This window comes from Pelecanus crispus, chromosome 1, assembly GCF_030463565.1.
Source record: "Pelecanus crispus isolate bPelCri1 chromosome 1, bPelCri1.pri, whole genome shotgun sequence".
NCBI lineage: Eukaryota > Metazoa > Chordata > Aves > Pelecaniformes > Pelecanidae > Pelecanus > Pelecanus crispus.
The window spans coordinates 121698325-121722568 of record NC_134643.1 but is presented as its reverse complement, the minus strand read 5'-3'; the positions used below and the strand labels follow the sequence as shown (position 1 = coordinate 121722568).

Here is a 24244-nt window from a genome sequence, read left to right as displayed (position 1 = left end):
CCTGTATTGCGCTAAACAGACTATTAACCATCACATATAATATATACGTCTGTATCTGTTTCCCTTGCCCTGTGTCCTAAATTCCACGTGTCCACATCATCTCTTAAGCCACAGTTAAACACTATATTTTTCAAAAGAATGAATTAGTCTTTGTTTAATGGCTGTTAGCTCTTGGCAGTCTCTGTGCCTCTGCTGGACAGCAGGAACAGCAGTACCACAGTATTACCAGAAAAGGAAGTAATTTCTGATATACTTTGATCTTCAGTCTTGCACCTACAATAAAACCTTGTCTAGTCTCATAATCTTGCCAGCCTCCACATCAAACCAGAAGAGGCTGGTGAGATAACTATGGAGGAGCAAAGTGGGAAGTCTGTTCTCATGTGTCTACCAGCAAAAGCAAGCCTACATTGCACTGAAAACCTAAATGGCAGTTTGTCTTCTACCTTCTATTCTATAAGCTTTCAAGTACAAAACCTCCATTCACTTAATAAGGAGTTGCAAAGTGAGTTCATCATTATCATGCTGTATGATGTGGAATCTCTGTAAATACTGGGGTAATATTCCAGATCCACTGGAGGCAGGGGATTAGCGGGCAGTCCCATTTCCATATGGTTATCCAAGATATTTTGTTACAGGCAGAGGTTTCCTCCTGCCTGCGAAATATTAAAATAAATGGTTACACTAAGCATCAGATAAAGACAAGCCACACCCTCAGTGGTTAGATATCCATCAACAGCCTTTTCAGATAGTCTCATCAGCAGTAGAAAAAAAAAAATTAACACTAAAGCCAAGTATACAGTAGCAAAATTATGGCAGAGCATAAAAGCCTAAATACTCACAACAGACAAAAATCCATAAATTCCCACTACTCCAACTTGCCTCAGTAAGTAGTTCAGAACTAACCCCCTGGCCAGAAAGAAGTATTTTACACCATGCTCAAGTCTTGACATTCATTGAGAATACAAGAAAAAGCCCCACAGCTAGAAAAGCTTAAGTGCCTTATATCTTAATATCTTAGAATATCAGATCCAGCCATCTGCATCAGAAGGCTACCTGCAGAATCTCCTCATTTTACTTTGGTCACTTAAATCACTCCAACAGTGCAAAGGAAGAGTCAACCTCTGAGGTGACCAGCTGCTAAACTTTACAAGGTTTTCTAGACTAGAAGCCAGGACCTTAAACTATACCTGTGTACATACAGTGGAACTTAAAATCAAACTGAAAGCTAGCTCTGTCCAAAGAGTCTGCACACTGATTCACTCCACTAAGCAGGCAAGCAAAATATTCCCTGTCCCATGAAGTTTCCAAAAGCACAGTTCCACTACAGTCTGCTTGTCAGTAATACTTGAGTTTACAAACAGTAAAAGAACAAATCAGCATCCATAAGTGTCAGTTTAACTCAAGTACAGAATCATGGTGCCAGGCCTACAAGTTTAATCATGCCAGAGTACAAACAGTGAGGGAAAGACAAACTTCCCTCAAAGACCTATTGATTTCAGGGATCTGATTTTAGGGTGGCCTGTATTTGATGCCAACATTTAGAGAACAGTAAGTCCCTCTCCATGGTGCGAGGCAGATCTACGCAGAGTGCCAATCACGCTGCAATTACTTATAAATCCTGGTAAACATATACAGTATTATTTTAATAAAGAATATAAAGCTACAGCAATATATTGAACATTGCAGGAAAAAGTTTTGTCTCTCTATAGAACACCGGATTCCAGGAGATTCTAGTCAAAAAACAAAGTTGGCCCCTAAGTTAAATTACACCAGTAAATTAGAGAGTGATAATGCACAAGTGATAACTAATCCTTATCATATGAGTCAGAGAAACACTGATAGGCAGACACAGATAATCAAAGAACAGGCAATACAACATTTTTATGGATGATGGTTGTCATTGTCAATAATGATGCACGATGCTAATAATTTAGGAGACTGAGCAAAGTTTAGGATTCTTAACATTTCAAAGATCAAGACCTGCAAGAAAAAAAATGACAGACATCATTATGTAAAACTCTAAATGCTTAAGCTAACTGTATTTCATTACGTACAAAATGACAAGGACTATACTGAATTAAAAAAACATTTTGGATTTCAGCAAGCTTGAATAAGACTTGCACATGTATTTCATCAGCTGGTACAAAGACAAAAAGAATCATTACATCAAGTAACCATAATTTGTTCTCAACAGCAATTTCCATACATTGGTGTGCCCATTTATTGCCCATCTGTCAGAAACAAAAGTAAGCAAGCTGAACAAACTAAACCCATGCACCAACATAAGTCAAAACTGTTAAAACATAAGACATATGCAATAGTATGCAACAATATTTTAAAATATATATTATACAAACAACAAGAGTGATATTAAATACTCTGTGAGCCACACTGGATTGCATGGTCTTTGAGGCAAGGACCATCCTTTATATTGTACAAATATATAACACAACGCTGGGCATCATATACCATATATTTTTACAATGCCTAATGTTGTTATACAAGCAACTTTAAATAAGCCTGCTGTAAGCTCAAGTACCTGCAAATGTAAAACTGACAAAAGCATAATGAAAAGAACATGCTTTTCAGTAAAAAATTATGATTGTCTCTTCTCTCTACAGGTAGCCATAATACAATATAAGCAATGGCAAATTTTACTTCAAAATTACTGAGCATATTATCTTGACGAAGCAGATGTGCTTTGAACAGCAAAGCCACAGCCTAGTAAAACCCAGACTTAAATCTAATGCTGCAGTAATTAACCTACTTCACCCTATCCAACCCCTAAATCCTAACATTCAGCTCCTGAGGAATCAGAATTTAATTCTCAATGAACAAAAGTTGCCAGGGATAGTTCTACAGACCCTGAGGATTTGTCTATATTGCAGGCGAACCCAGGACCATATTACAGCACAGACACAACCACACCAGATTTTAGCTTGGTAGGGGAATGGGCAGGGAGCTTAGCACAGCAAGGTAAGCACTAACACAGCTAGCCCATTGAGCACCAAGGCACTGCAGCTACCAGTGCTTGTACTAGACAATTTTGAAACACATCTAGGTAGACCTACGTTATTTGTCCCCCTGCAGGTTATGTAAAATCCAATTATGCACAAAGTCTGATTAGAAACATAATACAAAAGCAGACTGCTTTATTATGAATCTTATTTAAAAAGAATACCTAATACATAAACAGCAATGAGGAAAACTGAAAGCATTTAACACTCAGTTTTTAGAGGAGTCACCTCTAGAACCTGTAGCGACACCCTCCAAAAGGCAAATATGTAGTATAAAAAAAACTTTAAAAGTTCTAATAGGCAAAAGAACTCCCAAATTTAATGTGAATTTCCAGAACCACTGGCAGCCTTTCCTGTCCTGGGAAGATTTTGTTTTTCTGTACTTTGTATAAGCTCCTAACAATGTGTTGAGGGAGCTGCATTTGTATTATCAAGTATATATTGAAAGGAACACAATGTCAAGTACTCAACATTATAAAAACAGCTGTCACCATTTAACACCTAGGTTTCAAACCTGAAAATTAATTGATACATCACCAATGCAGGAAGTCCACTCTCTCTCCCTAAGCCAAGAGCCCTCAAAGAAATCATTCTTACTTCTCAGAAAGCTTTTTAGCTGATGCAAGAACTGGACAGAGATGATTTGCATTTTTTCCAACCTCTCACCGCATACTCCAGTTGTACCTTTGCTATTCATATTTTTCAGGTGGCAGAATGAACTGCCTTTTGTGAACTTTTGGACTGTGACATGAACAAGAACAGTAGTAAAAACTACATACGAAGCAATTTACCATGCTGAAACTGGCAAATATCACAAAAAGCAAAGACACTGACACTAGATGGGCAACATTATTTATTCCTCATTCTTCTCTAGCTTGGCAGCTTTCTTTAAAAAAAAACTATGAAAGCTAGAGTTATCTTTTCCCCAATAAAAGATCAACATATAGAAATTCACAACATCTGGAAAAGCTCTCCATTTGCCACCAGACCTTATTTTAAAGATTCCTCTGAATATCAGCCATGTCACTGTACACAAACTCCTCCTTATGCATTTCATAACCTGAGTAGAACAAGAGTTCCTGTTACTCTCAACTTTGACTTTCAAAATGACAGGGAGAAGAGACTCCTAAAAGTAATCTGCATTTGATTAACAACTGAAACATCAGACACAGTTTAGTAACAGAATGCAAAATAAAGCCAAATACACTTTCTGTGAGATTTCTGCAACATTCTGAGTCTCCCCCTTTCCAATTTACTCCCTTGCTAATGTACTGGACCAGAGTTAAACAATTAAATTCTAAGTTAACGTATTTCAAACATACTGTATTATACAGCACTCTGCAAACCTGAAACGACTATGATTTGACATTGATGCCAAGACATTACTAGTGTACTTGACAAACATGCTCTTTAATAGATGCCAATAACCCGCTAATGTCCTTGAAGCTACACTTTGAAGCATACATGCAGTTTTCTCATGAACATTAGCAGCCATTGTTAGCATGAATGTAGTCACTGGTTAACCGTCTTCTTTACCAAGTGCAAAACACTTGACTTTGAAAACAGCCTTTCAGTTTTGCTCTGTTTTATATTTACACAAGCAGCACGGTTTCTTCCACCGTGAGGGTACCGGCCACGCTAGGTACCAAACACGCTCCAGCGCCGCTCCTTCGCTCCATTCAGAGCGGGGTTTAGCGCCGCCTCTGTGCCACCTGCCAAAGACGATTACGGGGGATATTAAAAAAAAAAAAAAAAAAAAAGCGATTTTTAAGTTGTAAACACGGAAGCGGGCGCCGCTCTCACCCTAGCCCCCGCGCCGCCTCGGCCCAAAGGCGCACACTGCCCCGCACCCCTCCCAGGGAACCGAGCGGGGCCAGGCCAGGCCAGGCCAGGCCCGGCCCGGCCCGGCCCGGCCCGGCCTAACCCACCCGGTCCCGGCCACCCCAACAACGCCACAGGAGCGGCGGCCTCCCCCGAGGGGGACGAGCCGGGCAGTCGCCTGGCTCTGTGCAGACGCCGCCGCCCACCCCGACAACGGAGGGATGAGGCTGCCGGCTGCAGGAGTGGCGGCGGGCAGGGCTTTATCCCCGCCATTTCCCCTCCCCGGGGGCGGGGCCGGCGCTGACATGGCGGGGCCCGGGGAGTAACCCGGCCCCCGGTCACGTGGTGCCCTCGCCGCGCCGCGCGCGCGCTCCCTCCCTCCCTCTCCTACCCCCCCCCCCTTCCTCCCCCCACTTCTCTCTCCTGTGGGTGGCGCGGGGCCGGGAGGCCTGCACGATCCCAGGGTGCTGTGCGCGGCGTGGGCTCCGCCATCCCGCTGGGAGAGACGGTCTGTGCCGGGGCCCTGCCAGCGAGACGCCGCACCGAGCGAGGGAAGCGAGGGAGAGCGCGAGCCCCGCCGCCGCCGCCGAACGGCCATGTCCGCGCGCAGCCCCTGAGCGGGACCGAGCCGCCCCTCCTCCCCCTCCCCTCCCCTCCCCCGCGCGGGCGCCCGCCCGCATCAGCCGCCGCCGCCAACATGGAGGCCGTGAACGCCTTCAACCAGGAGGTGGGAGCCGGGAGCGGGGGGGAGGGGAGCGCGGGGCGGGGGGCCGCGGCGGGGCAGCGGGGGGTGGGGGGGTCACGGTGGCCGCCATCGCTCCCCCCTCCCCAACCCGCTCTCGGCTTCCGGCTCTGGGCCGCGCGGGCCCGGTGCGGCGCCGCCAGAGGCCTGCGCTGGGGAGGGCCCGGGCAGGGCTCGGCCTGGCTCGGCCCGGGGCCTCCCGCCGGCCCGAGGGGCGGGGGGACGGCGGGGGGACGGAGATCGGGTCTCCTGAGTAAAATGGAGGCGAGCGGGGTCAGGCCGGCCGCCGGCGCGGCCGTTGCAGCGGCCTGGAGCGTTCCCCGAGCGACGCCGCAGCCCGGGCTCCCGCACGGGCCGGGCCGGCGGGGGGGTGGGGGGCGGACGTCTCTGAGGGGATCTTGGGGCTCCCCTCTCTGCCCCCCGCCAGTTTCCTCCTCGCCCCACTGGGGAGCGTCCGAGCCGGGATCCCTGTTCCGAGGCGTTCCCACTGCGTGCGTGTTGTTAAGGAGGGGGAAGCCGCGTTTCAGGGCGCGAGGCACTTTTATTTCCTCGCAGTGGTTTGGCGAGAGACCTGCCATGTGAACAGGCGGCAGGCAGGATAGGCTGGAGGTTGAATAGAGAGAGGGAAAACTGCGAGGAGGCTTACCTCTGCATAGAAACGACGCCCGGGGATAGGACTAAGGGATCGACCCCAGCACTAGGGACAGGGGAGGTAGGTTGGAAAGCGTAAGGCGTTCAGTCTCCTTTCGTGGTACGCAGAAGGTCACTGTCTTCTTCTGACGATTTTTTTTGGATTCCTTAGTCAGCCAATCGGAATCGGAAACAAAATGGACCGTGATTGTTTTTTTGCATAATATATAACAAAATACTCTAGCCTCTACTTTATAAAGTTTTTGACACGTGACTTAAAATGATTCTTAGATTAGATGACGTTCCCGCCCCAGTTTGACGATTTGACTTTTGCGGATCCTGTATGGACTATAGAGTGCGCGCATATTCTCGTTGCAGATAATCAGTTAAAGTGAAGCCAGAACCTATTCCAGAATGTTTAATGCGTTTTGAAGGTTAGGTTGCTGTGCATGTTTGCTGAACAGAAACAGGAAAAATGGCAGACTACTCTCATGTGATGAAGTCATGCTGTGTAAAGTTCACTCTCTGCAACTGCTTGTCATACAGACACACAACTGAAAAACTACTCATCTTTAACAAAACTGTAGAAGTACAAAGCGAAAAGTAGATAGCATACCCCTCCTGCTAATGGTTTTGTTTTTATTTATTTGCCCATGTTATGGGTGTATAGTACTGTTTTAAACCAGTGGTATGGAAGGGTACAAAGCAGCCTTCCCAAATAGAATGGCATGCAGCATTTTCAATTTTCATGTAAACAGAGAACAGAAATATTCTTACCTGCCTAAATATAAACAGAAGTTCTAGCAGATGATTGCTTTCACTTCATTCATTTCAGCATGTTGCTACCTGATAAAACTTAATTGCACAGACAGTGCTTAGTGTTTCTCAAACAATAAAACCCACTTCTTTTGCTGATCTGGTGCTGAAAGCATGCGTGACTTCTGAGTGAAAGCAGTGTTTCTTGGTATTCTGTGACTAATCTCCGTTTTAGAAATGGGCATGTTTTATATCGTGCATCTTCCTCTCAGACGTAGTAAAAGTGTGATGCTTTTGTTTGATGCAGTCCGAAATATTGAATGAAATTCTGATGGCTGGCTGCTGAAAGGTGGTAAAACACTGGATTTTATTTGAACATCAGTTATGGGGAAGAAAACTGTACTTGCTGAAATCCCTGTTCTGTAATCATTTGTACGTATGACTAGTTCCATAGGACTACTTATGCATAAAGCTAGGATGTTAATAAATACAGGGTCTGTGTAATTACTGTCCTGTTCTCAGAAGGCGTGTTTATGGTATTAGCTAAGAACATGAAGTCCAGTTCTTAAACTGTTCTCTTAACTTTCCAGCATGCGTTGCCTGAAGCTGTGCATGCAAAACAATACATACTAAAATAAAGCGTGAAACATCTCAAACTTTTTTGAGGAGGGTAGGATTTACAGTCAGATATTGTTCCATTTCTGGGCTTTCTCAGTGAAAGTGGAGAAAGTGAAAGCTGTTTTACAAAAGTTCTCAGTGTTATTCACAGAATGGTGGGAATAGCGCAGGCTAGCGAGTGTGTGAGAACTCATTTTGTCTGTAAGACTGTCTTATAATGCATACACGTTGTGAGGACTACAGAGGTACCAGTCTCTGTTCACTGAATAGTTAATTATTTTATTGAGAGTGGAATAGCTTCAGCAGCAAAGATTGGGGTATCTGCAGCATACCCTGTAGGTCAAGAATTCCTGAACTTGCTGGCTGTACAATACCACTGTAGACAGAATTGCAGTTTTATAATGGCAATTTTAACTGCAGCAGCCATGAGTTTTGTGCTGGACTTCCCATGTATGCTAGAGGTGATGCGCTTCCTGTTTTAATGTCTCTTGCTCTGTGGAGGTGGCAGCTGCCATCTCTTTGCCAGTCTGCATGAAGGAGGAGATGCTGCTTACTGCTTCAGGTGATGTGATCATTTGGGATTTTTGGGGGTGGGTTTGGTGATTACAGCAATTTCTTCAGTGGTGGGAGGTCCAAGTTCAAATCATGGCTGTAAATTAGGCATCCTCGAACCTATTAGGTTGGTATTCTCTTCTCAGACAAAAGAGCTTAGGGACGAAGAGAAAAGCACCAGCAACACTTCTACTTATGCGACTTGAACCGTTTTGTTTTGGCTGAAGCTGTTCACCCAGTCCAGTAGAAACCATTAGTAGTTTTGGCTGACTTAGGTTCCAGTTCTACTCGGAAGTTCGGTTTCTGCCCTTTGGGTTAGAGGCTTCTGACGGTATGTGTGATTATGTTGCAGTGAAGTAACAAGTTGCTGCCTGTCAGCTAATCGTGACAAGTATGTGATCTTAACTGCCCATCTGAATTGTGAGGTAAAACTTAAATATAGAGGTTTGAGCTAGCACGTTGCACTTAGCAATTGTGGCAAGCTAGGAAAGAACACTTAAGAGTCACTTAGTTTGGCTCTGGCATTGGGTGGTAACTTACACGGCTTGCGTAATTTGATCATGTTTGATTGTGTTGCCCATTCCCTTAGTCCTGTTCTTTGTACCTATATTTTGAATACAAGTTTACCAGTAAATGTGCCTCTTAAAAATTCTCATATTTCTACAGGAGTGAGCACATTTTTTGTATTGACCAAACACATTTGCTCTTTATTTTTGTCCAGCTGTACTCTGAGCAGATATTACCAACTGAATAGGTGGGATTTGACAGTTATGTAGTATAGTATATTTTCCCTGAGGAAATTAGTTCAACTGTATCCTGGAAAAATAAGTTAGAATACTATTAGGTGTGTATGTTGTGTTAAATTAATAGTACAGTGTAAGTAAAGCTCAAAAGGTAACTTGATAATGGTGCAAAACTTTGTTATGTTTTTAAGAAAACAAGTAAACATTTTTCTAAAAAAAAAAAAACACACACCAAACCCCACGCATCTGTCATGGTTTATAAAGGTTTTAATCCTTGTCATGTTTTAATTTAGGGGGTATGTGTTTCCTTTTCTTTAATCTGAAAAACTTGAGGGATATTTTACTGATTATAAAGGTTAGAAATAGAGATTTTTTTCACAGTCTTGCTGCTGGAAGTAGAATAAAGTCAAGTTTCCTATTTTGTAATCTTATATTTGTATTGAGTAATGGAGTACATTCACTTAATTGTGTGTCTCAGGTTGGTAGTAGTTAATCTGTACCACTGAAACAATTGATATCCCACTTAAGCGTGCCTAGATCACAAACAGGGTAGATATTTTGTGGGCTGTTTCTTTAAGAGCTGCAGCTTTCTTCTTTACAATTTAGCCATACTCAGTGAACTGGACAGTTGTATTTTTTCATCTAGTTTTATGCTAGCTGTCTATGCTAATGGTAAGACTTCATTCTGCATGTACTATTACAGTCTGTTGCTCCCTGTTCTTCCCCTCCCCTCCACAGGTCCTATAAATAGAGGTTAGCAGGATATCCTTCACAGTGGTGCTTCAGCAGTTACTGGAACGCATGAACCCCAGTTAGATTCCCTCTGTTGTGTGGCAAAGCAGCAAGGACACCTCTACCAATATCTGTGGTTGGAGGAAAGATTAACAAAGTTTTTTGTGCATTTTGGCACCCTTTGTTTCTTTAAGAACAACGCTACTACCTGTTGTAGCTGCCTGAAATGATTCCCATATTCCAGTAGGTGCAATAGGCTGTATTTTTAAGTTAGTGCTGCCTCCCACATGTCCTGGGAGAGTGCTTAAGCAGCAGGTTAAATGCTATTTGAATGGGGTGGAGGGAGAGGAAGATAGGAGAGCACTACTAGACTTTTAGAGTTAATTTAGTCCCTTTTTTAAACTGTGAGACCCAGGCTGAAATTATTGCGGAAGTAGTGTGCAGCTCTTTTGGGACAGAAGTTGCTTTGTTGCTTTTATGACTGTATCATGGTAATTGAAGGGTCATCATCGCTGTGATCCTGGAAGAGCTGTGTCTGTTGCTTCTGGACTGAACTGTTTCCAGGATATTGAAAGCTGTGGCATTCTAGTAGAGATTCTTGGTAGGAGAAGAAATGAGATGAACAGCTTTTCAGGAGACGTGCCGGACTTAAGAGCACAGCACTGATCCTAAGAGGCAGATATGTTTCAAAAACATCTGTGTAGAAAAAATTCTGTTCTGCGTACTTCTGTGATGTCATTTTTATACGAGTGTCTTTTGTAAAGATGTTTCTCCCCAGTGATTGAGAATTTGTGAATGGTCTTTCTAGGCCACAGAAATAGCCTAGTTGATGAAGTACTATTTAGCTTCATTGCCCGGGGTTCCTATCTGGTCAAATTTAAATCTCACTTTATTTTCCAAAGAACGTCGCCTGACAGCCATGAATTTTATGGTGATCTCTTACGTTCAGCAGCACCTAATACTTGGAATGCTTCACAGCTGACGGTCAAGAATTTAAAACTTACATTGAACCTCTGAGACACAGAATCATAGAATGCTTTGGGTTGGAAGGGACCTTTAGAGGTCATCTAGCCCAACCCCCCTGCAGTGAGCAGGGACAGCTTTAACCAGATCAGGTTGCTCAGAGCCCCATCCAACCTGACCTGGAATGTTTCTAGGGATGGGGCCTCCACTACCTTGCTGAGCAACCTGTTCCAGTGCCTCACCACCCTCATTGTAAAAAATTTCTTCCTTATATCCAGTCTAAATCTATCCTCCTTCAGTTTAAAACCATTACTCCTTGTCCTGTCACAACAGACCTTGCTAAAAAGATTCTCCCCATCTTTCCTATAGGCCCCCTTTAAGTACTGAAAGGCCGCAATAAGGTCTCCCCGCAGCCTTCTCTTCTCCAGGCTGCACAACCCCAAGTTGGACCGTGCAGGACCTTGCACTTGGCCTTGTTGAACCTCATGAGGTTTACATGGGCCCACCTCTCCAGCTTGTTCAGGTCCCTTTGGATGACATCTCATCCTTCTGGCGTGTCAACTGCACCATGCAGCTTGGTGTTGTCTGCAAACTTGCTGAGGGTGCACTCAATCCCACCGTCTGTGTCATTGATGAAGATGCTAAACAGCACTAGTCCCAGTACAGATCCCTGAGGGACACCACTTGTCACATAGCTTAGCGACAGAAGTTTAGCAGACATCATTATCTTTCTCCTTTTCTTAGTAGCACAAGGAAGAATGGGGACCTGAAGAGGAAACAATGAGTTTTATAGGCAAAGGAAAATGTATGTGGCTAACAGATTCTCTTTGGACCTGTGTGTATTTTTTAAAACATCTGACCTTTTAAAGATCTGATCATGGATTAGTAGTAATGGTGTTTTGTTAACAAAATAATATGGTATCTGTGCTTGTTAGTCGCATCTTCCATCATCCTTTTTCTTCTGTAGGCACATGAACAAATAACTACAATTATACATCTATAAGTGACTTGTAGTTTGGCTGTATCAGGTGGTTTCTAAATGCATAAATAAAATACATTCCAAGAAATAATGAATGAATGTACAGAGTACTGACTGTGTCACGTGTGTGTATGGAGCCTGCTTAGAGAAATGTTCTTGGAATAAGACTTGATTAAATTGTTGAGGGCATGTTAGACTGCTCTGTGAAAATTGGAGAAGGGAAGATGCAATGAGAGTATTGTAACAATGACCTGAGTGCTCAGTATCCGCTACTCACTGAACACTGTTTCTTTCAGTAGATCATGCTTCTATCTGTGCTTCTTCTTTTCTGTGGGTTTTATTTAGTAAGTATATAAAGCGGAGCCATACCTCTTTATTAGTAAATAAAGAGACCTTTTTATAGCAAAAAAACTTCAGCAAGAGAGCAAAGCCAGGGAACTCAGTTCAAGTCTTAAAAGGTATTTTTACCTTCCTACTATGTTATCTTATGCTTAAAACAGATAAGTAGACTTAAGATCATACATGAAGCTCGAGACACCCCAAAGGATATGAGCCTGATCTTCCTCCTTCTGTGCCAGTGGCTAAGTCTCACTGGATGACACTGTCTCACTTCTTTCCTAGTAGTTTGGATAGTGTATGAGCTGCCTTTTTTCTCTGACCATGCGTCTTATGTTTTTCTCTTGGCACCCCTGTTCCTTCTTTACTGGCATGCATGCGTCACTGTCTGGTTTTGCTTTTCTTGTAATGAATTCAGTAACGAAGCAAAGCTGATAGTATTCCTACATTTCAACTTGCTCACTCTTGTTCTGAAGGCATACTGTGTCCAGACATGCTGTCTTTTTAGGACTCTAAGGTAAGGCTGTGGGTAAATTAAAAAATAGTGATTCTCCCCTTTGCTTCAAAACCTAATACTTCTCAGGTTTCTGTGTAAAATAGACCCTCAAAGGGCATTCATTGTAGAATGGCAGAAACTAATAATTTGCTGCTCGAAAGACTGAAAACTAAAGGCCATCATCCTATTCCTTCTCCTGTTACCTGCACCTCACCCAGGTCTTATGAACTAGAGCAGGTTCTACAGTTTGAGTTGGAAGGCCTTCTTGGTTCACTCCTGCCATGTGTTTTCTATAGTACTTCTGTACTTTACATTTAATTTTAATTTGGGGGTGGTTACTAGCTTGCTCTTTAAATAGCAGGCAATATGGTTAGTCTCCCTTTTGCTATCTGCTGTGGTTTAATGAGTGGCTCATCTTTGCTATTTAATTGCATTTATTAGCCTGAAAATGAGCAGGTGATTTTTCTGCCTTTGAGGTTCTTGGCTTTATAGATATTTTATCCGCTACTTCTGTACTGTTGTGAAAAGTATGCAGAAATACTCTTGAATCAATGTTTTGTATTGTGGCTTGAGTTTAGTAGGCTTTTTAATACCTCCACTTTTTTGTAGTGCATGGGTTGATACGGAGCAACAAAGAAGTGATTCCTTTTAAAAACATGGTGCTTTTAAAAACATCTGCAGCTACAGTGTACAGAATTGCAGATATAGGGAGGGAGGTTTCAGAAACATTTGGAAATTCTTAAATTGAAATTGTATCCTAAGCTAGAGCTTGCGTAAAACAAAAGTGTGTTTTTTTCATACTGTTTTCATCAGGTGAGACTATTATAACAGAAATGGGAAAGTTTTTCTTATGACCTTTGCGTTAATGATTTTGATAACGTTTTGTGGCTAAGCCTTTCTACTAGTTTTTCCACGTTAGTTTTTCCTTGCATATGAAGGAATCCATGCAGACAGTTCTTCTTAAACTATTGAAATTATCAAAACTGAATAAAGATACAAGTCCTGAAGAGCCCTTGGATTAATTAGTTCTTATGTAAAAATAAAGTTTCACTTAATTTCTTTTCCCTGGCTGTCTCTTGCCCTATGGTACTCCCCCATCCTAGTGAATGGGATACGCTGGGTGGTTTTCATTGCCAAATGAATGGACTGGGGGCATTGGGCAGTAGAAATAGAGGCAGAGGTAAACTCCATTTTTTATCTTTAGCCAGTGGTGTCACTATATGGAGAAGGAAGGTAGGGAACAACTAAGAGCTGTTTTTTTTTTTTTTCCTCCAAATATCCAGTTATGGTTGGTAAAAGCAGCAAGTCATTTCTAGCCGGTCAAGCTTTACAGAGCAGAGCATTCCAGGGACAGGCTCCTGTTGTGAGGCAGTACACTGAAAACACTCTCAAGCTGCAAATTATCATTGCCTTTGTTACATCCACCACATTTGTTTTTGTTTTTTTTTTTTTAATAAAGTGTAAGGTTTTGTGTCTGGGTTGTTTCTTGAGCTGATCATGGTGCCCTTTGAGCAATTAGATGTATTATTGGAAGGATGGTCCTCTGAAAGTATGGGTTTTTTTCATGTACTGGTTTGGGAAATGTGTACGAAAGAAGATCCAAGTCTAATTGAACATATGCAAATGTAAAGTACATGGGTGTCTTACTGAACAGTCTCCCCTTCTAACTGTGAAAATCCATGAGGATCTAGTAAGGTTGTTAAATTTTAGATTTACCCGTCTTTAAAACATGGTTTTGACACATGTAACTGTGATACTGAAAATTAAATAAAAATCAGCTTTAAAATAGTGATTTGGTATTCTAAAATCTTAGGAAAATTTAAAAAGGCAACAAAGTTTGGATGTGCTATTCCAAGAGATATTGATGGGGGTGTGTGTGAAGAGAGGGCACAATACATATATATTTTTATATATATATATGCATATACATATATGTGTATATATATGTATGTGTGCATATATATTTATATATAAAAATACTTGCATCTCAATTTGATGCATGTTTAAGCTGTAGTTCACCCTGAGCTGGAAATATCTGTGTGTACTGACCTCATTGCTTTTACTATGTTTTCGTTGCTGTTGCCCAGAGTGCTTTCTGTAACAGCAAAGGAACGATTTACAGTGATCTGCTCAATCCTGTTCTTCCAAAGCTCTTGTTTATTCCTGCCTTATTAGCCTAAGTTTCAGCCTCTTGTGTTCTTTAATTAATGACTTCTCCAAGCTACCATATTCTTTATTGCATCCTCCCTGGCTACTTCATTGCATCTAGCGGATTTCCCTTTTTCCTGCCCTCTAGTAGTTTCTTTCTCCTTGGATTTTTTTTTTTTTTTCCCTTTTTTCCCTGGTTGCAATGCCATTCTTGGGATACCTTTTAAGACACTTTTTATTTTTTGCTGCCACTTGTTTATTGTCATCTTCTGTCCTGCTATGAGCTCTCCCAGTTTCCTTTTCTCTCTGGTTGTGTTCCTGAAATACTAACGCTGAAGTGCTGCTTTCACACTGGCTTCTTTGTTCTTGTTATATGGGACTGGCTCCTTTTTCTGGAGGACCAGTTGCTTCTTGGTGTGTAAAGGAAAGGATATGGAGTGCCTGTCTTAATGTTGGCTCCTTTTTCCTCCTTCATCTCATTTTTTGAGCCTTCTGGTGGTTGGTTTGTGGGTGTTGGGTTTTGAAATTTTTTTTTTTTTTGGTCTTTCATTACCTCTTAAAACAGATTTTCCTGAGTTTTGATAATAGCACTGCCTTTATTCATCAAGAGTCTTTGCACTTATTCTAAAGAAATGCAATTCGAAATTGAAATTAAGTTTTTTTTAAAAACAAGTCAACTCTCAGACACCTCTCTCCTTCTGTCTTTTATCTGACAGTTTTTATTTGTCTGTACTGTGATTTCTCAGCAAGCAAGGATGTTAGCTCAAGTATGTCTTACAGCTTGAATGGCTTTAAAAATCAAACATTCTGGCACTAGAGCTTGCCTTTTATGGAGATTAGTAATGAAAAAATCACAGTCTTGACTTGATGTTGGTTTTGAAAAAGGTATCTGGCTACCACTGTCTTGAAGGACAATTTTTTTTCTTTCATATCTCCTGGAATAGGAATCAAATTAAGAAAGTAAATACCTTCTTGCCTACTCTTTGTATTTTATTGGTGTAAGGCTTTCATTTTGTATAGCTGAAAGTCTTGTTACGACTTTACTTGCCTGTAAATACTTGGCCAAATTTTTTTATCTTCTGCATTTTTTTTTTCCTTAACTGAGACAGTGGATAAATCTGTGTAAGTTGGTCACTTCACAAGTATCCTGGAACTTTAAATTAATAGAAAAATAAGAGATAAATTTTTACATGACATCTTACTTTCCATTACACCATCAAATGAAGATACTTTTATTCTCTTATTTTGCTTTATGGCAAATAATTGATTACATTTTTGGCTGGTATTCAAGGGCTATATTTTTTCTTTATTGTCAAGAGCAAAATCAAATTATGTAACGTAAACCCATATTTTCTATGATTTGTGGGGAATATTTAAAGGTAAAAATGATAGCGAGTGTGTAGGAAATGCTGAAGATCTCCGTGGTCTTTTGCACTATACAAATCATGACAATATAATGATTCTACCTTTAGTAAGCCACAGCTTAAATAAGAAGTTAAGTTTAGGAGAAGAATAGAAAATAATATTTAATGAAGCAGAGCACCTAACCATGAACTGCAATACAGAAGGAGGAATTAAAAAGTGGTACTGGGATGTGCTGGCTTCTCTTTCTGCTTGGAAGATGGGAGGGAAGATTGATGATGAGAGAATGGTCCTGACAAGCCAACGTGGATTATGCTTCCAGGTCTGATGACTAGTAGAACAGAAGTGTGCACAGTACGCCATAAAAACATAGTGTAGCATATGGTGTAGTTTTTGCAAGTGGTTATTTTATGATGTGAAATTACAGCAGCAGCTTATGGAGTATATAGAATTCACTCTAGGTCCAGAGTAGGCAGAGTGGCCTGGAAAGTGGTGAAATGTGCGCTGGATTTTGGTGTCTTGTGCGCGTGCATGCATGCTTATGAGTGCCAGGTGGTAGGACTGTTATTTAAAAACAGCCCCCCCCCAATCCCTTATTTCCCTATTCTCTTAAAATGCTCTACAGGAAGCAAAGTACACTAAGAATGTCACGTTGTTGTGGTGGTGCTGGGTCCTGAGGAAAATGTATCCCCTCTTCCTCAGCTTTCTGTGTTCAGCCCTTCACGGATGTTTCATCAGCTCTGACAGTTCTGTGTCCCAAGTTTTAGTTTCTCTTAGTTGCTGAAACATGAAGCTAATAACTTGTTTTCAGAGTTACGGTTAATACTGGAAGACAGAGTGGTGTCTTTTCTGAATGCCTAGGTTCAAGACTTTTTGAAAGTGTTTTGTAATAAGTTTCCTCACACGTGAGATGGAAGTCATGGTGGTGCTATTTGTGAAAATGAAGTTTGGGGTTTTTTGCTTAAAGTCACACTTTCAGATTTGAAGAGCTGAACATCCTACCTGTATCCTACGTGTTTTGAATATAGAATATGCTTTCTGTGAATTCAGACTTAAAAAAGAGTATTTAAATCTAGCACTGCAGAATCCCTTTTTGTGCTTAATGGTCTTAACAGAATAGCAGCACTCTTCTTAACTTTGGATATGATTAAAACTCTTTGAAATAGTGTGCCCGGGCTATGTTCATAGAAACAAAATCAGAATTATTCTGTAAGTCCAGTTCGCAGAATGCTTCAAGCTGTCATCTGTAAAGACTAGTAATTTGTGAAAACTTTGTCCTTGAGGAATTAACTTTTCCACTGGGTGACATTAGTATGGGGAATAGTGCAGAGGATTCTCCAGAACAGTTGGTGCAGTTAATTTTTATAATAATATGGTATGGTCATAGTAAATGAAATGACAAACATCTCCATTGAAGGTATTTGCAATGCCTGGATAATTTGAAAACGTAGCATTGATTTGATCGCCTTGATGGATGAAAGTTGTCATGCTTTTATGCACATTATTTTAAGATTATAGGATTATGTTAGTCTAGGTATCTGTAGGGCTGTCCTAATATTTCTATTTGGTAAGCAGATACTCAGGCTTATTTTAATCAAGCTGCAGCTATTTCTTTTTTTTTTTTTTCTTTTTTTTTTTTTTTTTTTTTTTTTTTTTTGGTAAAATAACAAGTTCTCATACCATAAGTTAGCAGAGCCTGTACCATAAGTTAGCAGATACTAATTTTTAGACGCAAATGGAACTTTGACAGCAGCCTTATCAAAATCTGGTAAATCAGTGAATTATGGGTTACTATACAAAGAAAATAGCTTTGAACATTGCCTATAAAGATCTGTCTGTTAATCTCTTTGTTTCAAGGGCCAGCCAATATTGTGGTGATAAATAGTGTGGACTGTCAGTAATCAATCAGCTGTCTGAAATGTTGTCTTTTTGGTTAACTGCTTAAACTTCAGAATACATTTTTAATATTTGTTTTCTCTGTTTAGCTCTTTTCACTGATGGAGATGAAACCTCCTATTTCCCGAGCAAAAATGATTCTTATCACAAAAGCTGCCATTAAAGCTATTAAGGTAAAGTACAATAGAATAAACATGAAACTGCAACAGTGGTGTTTTTTTATTATTTTACTTCTAAGTAAATGCAGCTCTGGATTTCACAGTCTTAGCTTCATGGATGTTTTATTCTAGTTTGTGTTGAGAATGTTATCTAGAAACAGGTGGGTGGTGAATATCATCCCTTGGTTTTAGACTAGTAGCATAATGCCAGCTTGGGTTTTTTGAATCATTGCTTTTTAATGCTACACCCACTAGGGTCTTGTGATTTCTATGTAATAAAATTTTAAATGTGGCAGGATGCAACTGCACCTTAGCGTAGTAAAATGTAGCGGACTTGCTTAGAAAGTAAGTCCAGAAAGCGCTCTCATACTCCAGAAGCAGTGTGTCTTTTGTGTGCACAGACACACTTCTGACAGAAAGGATGGCTTGTTTCTGTCTGTTCCCCCCATGAAATCTTTTTCTCTGTGCTTGATTAACTTAGCTTGATAACATACTTCTTTTCAGAATGTGACTACAGTATTTTGTAGTCTTTTCTAAATGGTAGTAAGCACAAGGAGTTAAAATACTTCTAAAATGACGTGCCACTATTGAGTAGATGCAAAATTAATTAATGTATTTATTTTCCAGCTCTACAAGCATGTTGTCCAGATCGTAGAGAAGTTTATCAAAAAGGTAAAAAATAAAAAATAATCTACTGATATTGTCTGCATCCGTTACTAGATATTATTAATAATGCTAGTAAATAACCAAAAAGGCTTCTGTTATTCAGTGATTGAGAGAGGGAATTCTGTTTTGTTAGGATTTTATACATTTGGTATCTCTTCGTCTACATAATCTCCTCATTTTAGTTTTCTGTAGTACATTAAGGAGGGGAGAAGAAAAAATAGTGAAATTCCCCCTTCCTCCTCTCCTCAGCAGCTGGGGAGGAAACTGGAGGTACTGAACTTCAAATTAATTTTCACTAGCTAAGATAATACATGTTTTCAGAAAACACAGTTTTCATGCTTGCCTAGGCATGTAGAACAGGCTAGAATGTAATACTCACTAAAACCAAACTATTATGCTGCCTAAAGTAAGTTCTTCCGAGCAAACAGGAAAAATACTATTTTTCATTCAAAGTCCTTCAGAGACCTCCAAAGAGAAGGACTTTGCATTAAATTCTGGAGACTGGAATTGGTGGAAGTAGTTCAGTGCATTGAGTGTGAGGTAGGTTGATAGCAGAGTTGTGACAGTCTGTAGTACTGTAATGTTGTAGACCTGTTGTTGCGGTCACATGTTTTCAAGCTAAAGGTACTTTAAAAGCAGTGACTGAGAAGATAAAGGCTGCTTCAAGCTATCCAGGTATATTTACTCTGTCCCAAATGTGAAAGCATGTTTTTTTCCTTTCTTTTCCATTTCTATAAACAAAACAAAAGCGAAGCGCTAAGAGAATTCTACATAAAACAAATTAAAACAAGTTAACGGGGTTTTTTTGCTACCCAAGTATACTAAGTATAGATTTCTTGTAAGGAGATAAGGTGAATGCATGTTACCTTGTTAGTATCACTGCATAATGGAAAATTGGTTTTATGTTTTCAGTGCAAACCGGAATATAAAGTCCCTGGATTGTATGTTATTGACTCTATTGTTCGTCAGTCTCGTCACCAGTTTGGAACGGACAAAGATGTTTTTGGGCCAAGATTCTCTAAAAACATTACTGCCACATTCCAGTATTTATATCTCTGTCCATCTGAAGACAAGGTACAACTATAATTTCTAAAGTGTTGTGAATTGATAACAGTGCTACCTGGGTGTTTCCATCCATGAAAGCTAATTTGGTGATTCTCTATGTCCATGGTAGTGAATGTTACTATATGAAATGGTAAAACATGCTGAGAAAGATTATCAAAGGTGATAGTTAAATTAAATTTCTAGTTAAAATATGTATTTTGCCTAACTTGATCAGTTTTGTTTTGCCTGTGTAGACACTTCAACAGTGTGTGCGACTATGCCAAAACTTTTCTTCTTGAGGCTCCTTCAGGAAAACTTACTATGGAAGGTGGTGTCTCCCACAAAAAAAAAGTATTATAGGAGAAGCTCCGGTGTTGTAGGCAGTGAAGGTTCTGATCCCAAATATTTTCTAAGAAAATCATCATACTGATGTCTTCAGTCTTTATCAGTCCCATACTTGAGAATTTCATTGCTGCTCTTCATTGTCAAGACTCGTTTAAGGCCTTGGTTTTCCTAGTTTCGCTGTACTTGCTGATAGAACAGGAAGTATCCCAAGTTCATGATGGTCCAGGTTGCTACCAACAGAAGATGGCTTATATGCCCTCTGTTAGAACAATTTCAAAAGACTCCCAAGATAAGCGTGTTTTAGAAATTGCCAAGTGGTTTCCAGAAAATCGCCTACTCGCTCTTTTTCTTAATGATAGTACTGTAAGAGCAACATACTCTTTTTCTAACTGACTTTTTCCCTAACTTTCTAACTAAGCTTTCGAAAGGCTTTGATGCTCTTTAGTTTTCTAATGTGGAACATTTAGACCTTTAGGCATTAAATCTGATATTCTGGACCTCCTGGGTTAATACCCTGGTGAAATAGAGCAGTCCCTTCTTTCTGTCTTTGTGGTTGCCATTTTGTTCTTCTAAATGAATTAGATTATCCATCTCCTTTATGGAACTACCTGATATCTCACTGCTAAAATAATTAAGATGCTTTCCATTAGGGCAATAATACTATTTATAACATGCTTGCTTTAATGAATTTCCAGTACCTAAACAAAAAAACTGATTTGCAGATACACAACAGCTATGGTTGATATCCAAAGAGAATGATACTACCTTTTTAACAGCCTTTCTGTAAGATTAGTATGTGACTGAAAACAAGAGTATTACATTTTTTGGCCTTCATATTAGTTTCAAGTCTTCTGGAGAAATAGAATACTCAAAGCCAAAAAATGCCGCTGTTCTCAAGTCAACTGTTTTTCAGACCAAAATCTTATTTAAAAATAGCCATTTCAGGTTTCTCTCTAATTGATCTTATTGTAGAAAACATTTTGTGAAATTCTTTAATCACTTAGCTTTTCAAAGTATAGGTGGATTTACATGGGTGTATATAACTGAGTCACAGTAAGACATTTTATTGTTGAAACAACAAGGAACAGAATCGATTCATTCTTAGCAGATACAGTAGAAGTAAAAAGTACTTAAAACGTGTATGTGTGCAAGTCAGATGACTAAGTATACAAAAAGGACAGGTATGTCAATACAACATGTATTCTGACTTTTACCTGCTTACATGTTCCAACTGAAGCAGCACATCTAGTTAGGGATTATTGTTGTTTAATACTGGGCTAAAGAAGGAAAGACTAATTTCCAGCATGTTCCTGAAAGCTTCATTGTTCTTAATGTTAAAAAAAGAAACGAGCTCAAAATAACAGCTGACAGTCAGAGGTTCTAATTTAGTCTTTCTGCAGTGATCAGTTAGAATGTTTTCCACTTGCTTTCCTGATCTTTTGAATAATGATGGAGATGGGTTTTCTGGTGTCAACATAGAATTGGTTGGGTTAGTAGAAAAAATTCAAGCAAACAGTCTTCTATGTAACTTTAAAGCTTTGTTCTAGCATTTTGTGGTCTAATTGCCCCTGTCTCTGTTAGGGTTTTCCAGCTCATCTTCTTTTTCTCTGTCTTGTCGCATTTGTTGTTTGTTTCACCCCTTTATGACCATCTGTGAAGAACTGGTGGCACTGATGTGACTTCCTCTATTGTATATCAAACCTGGATTTTCCAGCTGGCCAGAACAGTTTTAGAAAAATGGCACAAGTTGCTTTTTATTAAAGTGGATAGTAAAATAAGTTGGCAGTTTTTATCTGTGCCATGTAAAAGGTCTTGCTGACCTATGTGACAACATAGGGTTGTTAAATAGGTATGCCTGATTATGTTGAACTCCTGTACTGTTCAAACCTTACATCTCAATGTACAGAAGATAAATTTTGAGTTTGTGAATTAGGAAAGCTGTATTTAGCGCTGATGCTTGCTTTTGTTTCAACAGAGTAAAATAGTCCGTGTCCTGAACCTTTGGCAGAAAAATGGAGTATTTAAAATAGAAATAATTCAACCTCTTTTGGATATGGCAGCAGGAACTAGTGCCACTGCACCAATGACAGAAAATGCTACTAATAATGAAGGTATGAATGACATTATAACAAATTCTTTTAAAAGGGCGAATTATAATAGCTTGTTTGCTTTCACATTAAAGTGCCTACTATTAGTTTCAACAGTAGCGTATTAATAAACTCAATGTTGTCGCAATTATGTGGAGCAGCTGAACTCATTCTAAATAAATGCTGATCCTGTACTTCAGAAGTTATCAGAATGTGAACACTTATTTTGAAAATATCTGAAATTTATATTGTGTATGCATATGTACATACATACGTGCACACTTTACTTACAGATGACTTCAATGTCCCTTCTTAAAAATCTTTAATTTTTTTCTTTTAATCTGAAATATTTTTCTGTTGTTTCTCAGTTTTGTAATTCTGATTTCATTTTTTTAATGTTAGAATCTGGATAAATAAAGCATGATCTTACATGTTAAGAGCTTCATCTTTCTTTGAATCAACTTAGTATCTGAAAGCAACAGCTATCAGTCTCTTTCAGTATGCAGCCCCAAGACATTTTAACTGGTGTTTCAAATCCAAATTCTTGAACAGTAAATTTATGCCTGGCAGTAGGCTTTTAAACGGGCTACTAGTTGAAAACCACTGACTTAAAGAGTAAAGTAATGATGGCCTGCCCACACTGACCTATTTTATGCCACATAAAAAGCTGTTAGTGAGGTTAACGAATTGTGGATGAGAATATGCATACCACAATTCTCTCTTTCTCTGGAGGGCCTTCTTTTTGAGTTTGCACTCTATATTTCAGACTTAGCTTTGGTAACCTCCTTATTTATTGCACTCATGTATGTTGGAGTAGGACTGGTAAAAAATATAATGGAGTGAGGGAGGTGTGGTGACAGACAACAAAATAATGATGCACAATAGCATGAAGTGGAATGGTCTCCAGTGTTATTTAGAAAAGCGTATCCTGTTGACGTGTTTTATAATCATGGCAGGGCAGGGGGAGGAAATGTCTTAGCATCTAAGCTTGGGTGCAGACTGGTGGCTATACAATTTCATTCTGATATGACAGGCAAGTGGCACTATTTTTCCATCTTTGTCTCATCACTAGCTAACAGGTTGGGTGCCTTCTGCATAGATTTTCATGTACAGAATTACTGATTTCAATGAGATTATTCAGATGCACCAGAGGGGATAATTTGGCCCTGGAATAAATATGCTAATGAATAATAATATTAATGCATTAGGTGAAAGAGAATTCGTTTAGCTCATAATGCTACAAAGTCTGTTTAGCCAAAAAGAGAGAGAGAGAGAAATGCAAATTCTCTCCCTTGAGCAAGCAAATATCCTTCTGAATATATACAGGAAATAATTGGAGAGTTAATTTATACTTAAAAACAATCACGTATGTTTTTGCAGTATTTTTGTATAGCATCTGACTTCTGGGAAAATATTATTCAATATGTTTGTCTCTGCTTGCTGCATGTCAACACTGCAGTTATTTAAACTGTGAACAGACGAATGGCTTTAAAGAAGTTGGTATTGTGAGGCAAACATTTGCTTAGTGTCTCAACCTAAAAAATATTTCTACTGTGGTTTTTTTTTTTAACTGTCTCTCCTTGTACAGTTTTATAGTTTTACAGCATAGTATATAGTTAATATACATTAAAATGTATTTGCTAAAGAATAGTTACTTGCTCACAGTATGTAGGAATTGATGGTATTACTGCTAATTTGTACTGGCAAAACATTTATTAAAAAAGTCCTTGTAATCTAAAGCGAGGAGAACGGGAAAGCTACGTATGTAGACAAAGCTAATAGCATATCTTAAAATGTGATCTCAGTCTTAGTAAAGCTCAGTGGAAATGGGAGCCTTTTCCTGGAAGAATTAGTAAAAATTACTTTTATGGTGGGAGGATTTATCTATCAGACACAGGTTTGACTTGTGACTATGCAAAAGTGGCATGTGAACAGACCTTATCAAAGAAAAAGTGTTGTGAAATAATTTTTTAAAACCTTCAATTATTAGCAGGCATTTCAGCAAAAGGTTGCTGCTAGAAAATAGAAGATGTTGAGAGAAACTCAGTTGCTCTAAAAATGAACCATTAGATGCTTGATTTGAAGTATTAACCCAAAAGAATGAGTCCAGAACTTTGTAACCAGAACTAACATTTTAAGTGTATTGATATGCA

At 39.7% G+C, this 24244-nt stretch overlaps 1 protein-coding gene across 2 annotated transcripts in view; it reads left to right on the top strand.

Annotated features, from left to right (window-relative positions):
* Positions 1–5534: 5534 nt before the first annotated feature.
* Positions 5535–24244, top strand: part of SCAF4 (SR-related CTD associated factor 4) — a 47818-nt gene continuing 29108 nt past the window's right edge. For both annotated transcript variants that reach the window (XM_075713222.1, XM_075713215.1), the window contains exons 1-5: positions 5535–5565; positions 17881–17964; positions 18577–18621; positions 19528–19689; positions 21980–22115. In XM_075713222.1, the coding sequence (XP_075569337.1) occupies positions 5536–5565; positions 17881–17964; positions 18577–18621; positions 19528–19689; positions 21980–22115 (457 nt within the window). In that variant the 5' untranslated portion in view covers position 5535. The remainder of the gene's footprint in view (positions 5566–17880; positions 17965–18576; positions 18622–19527; positions 19690–21979; positions 22116–24244) is intronic.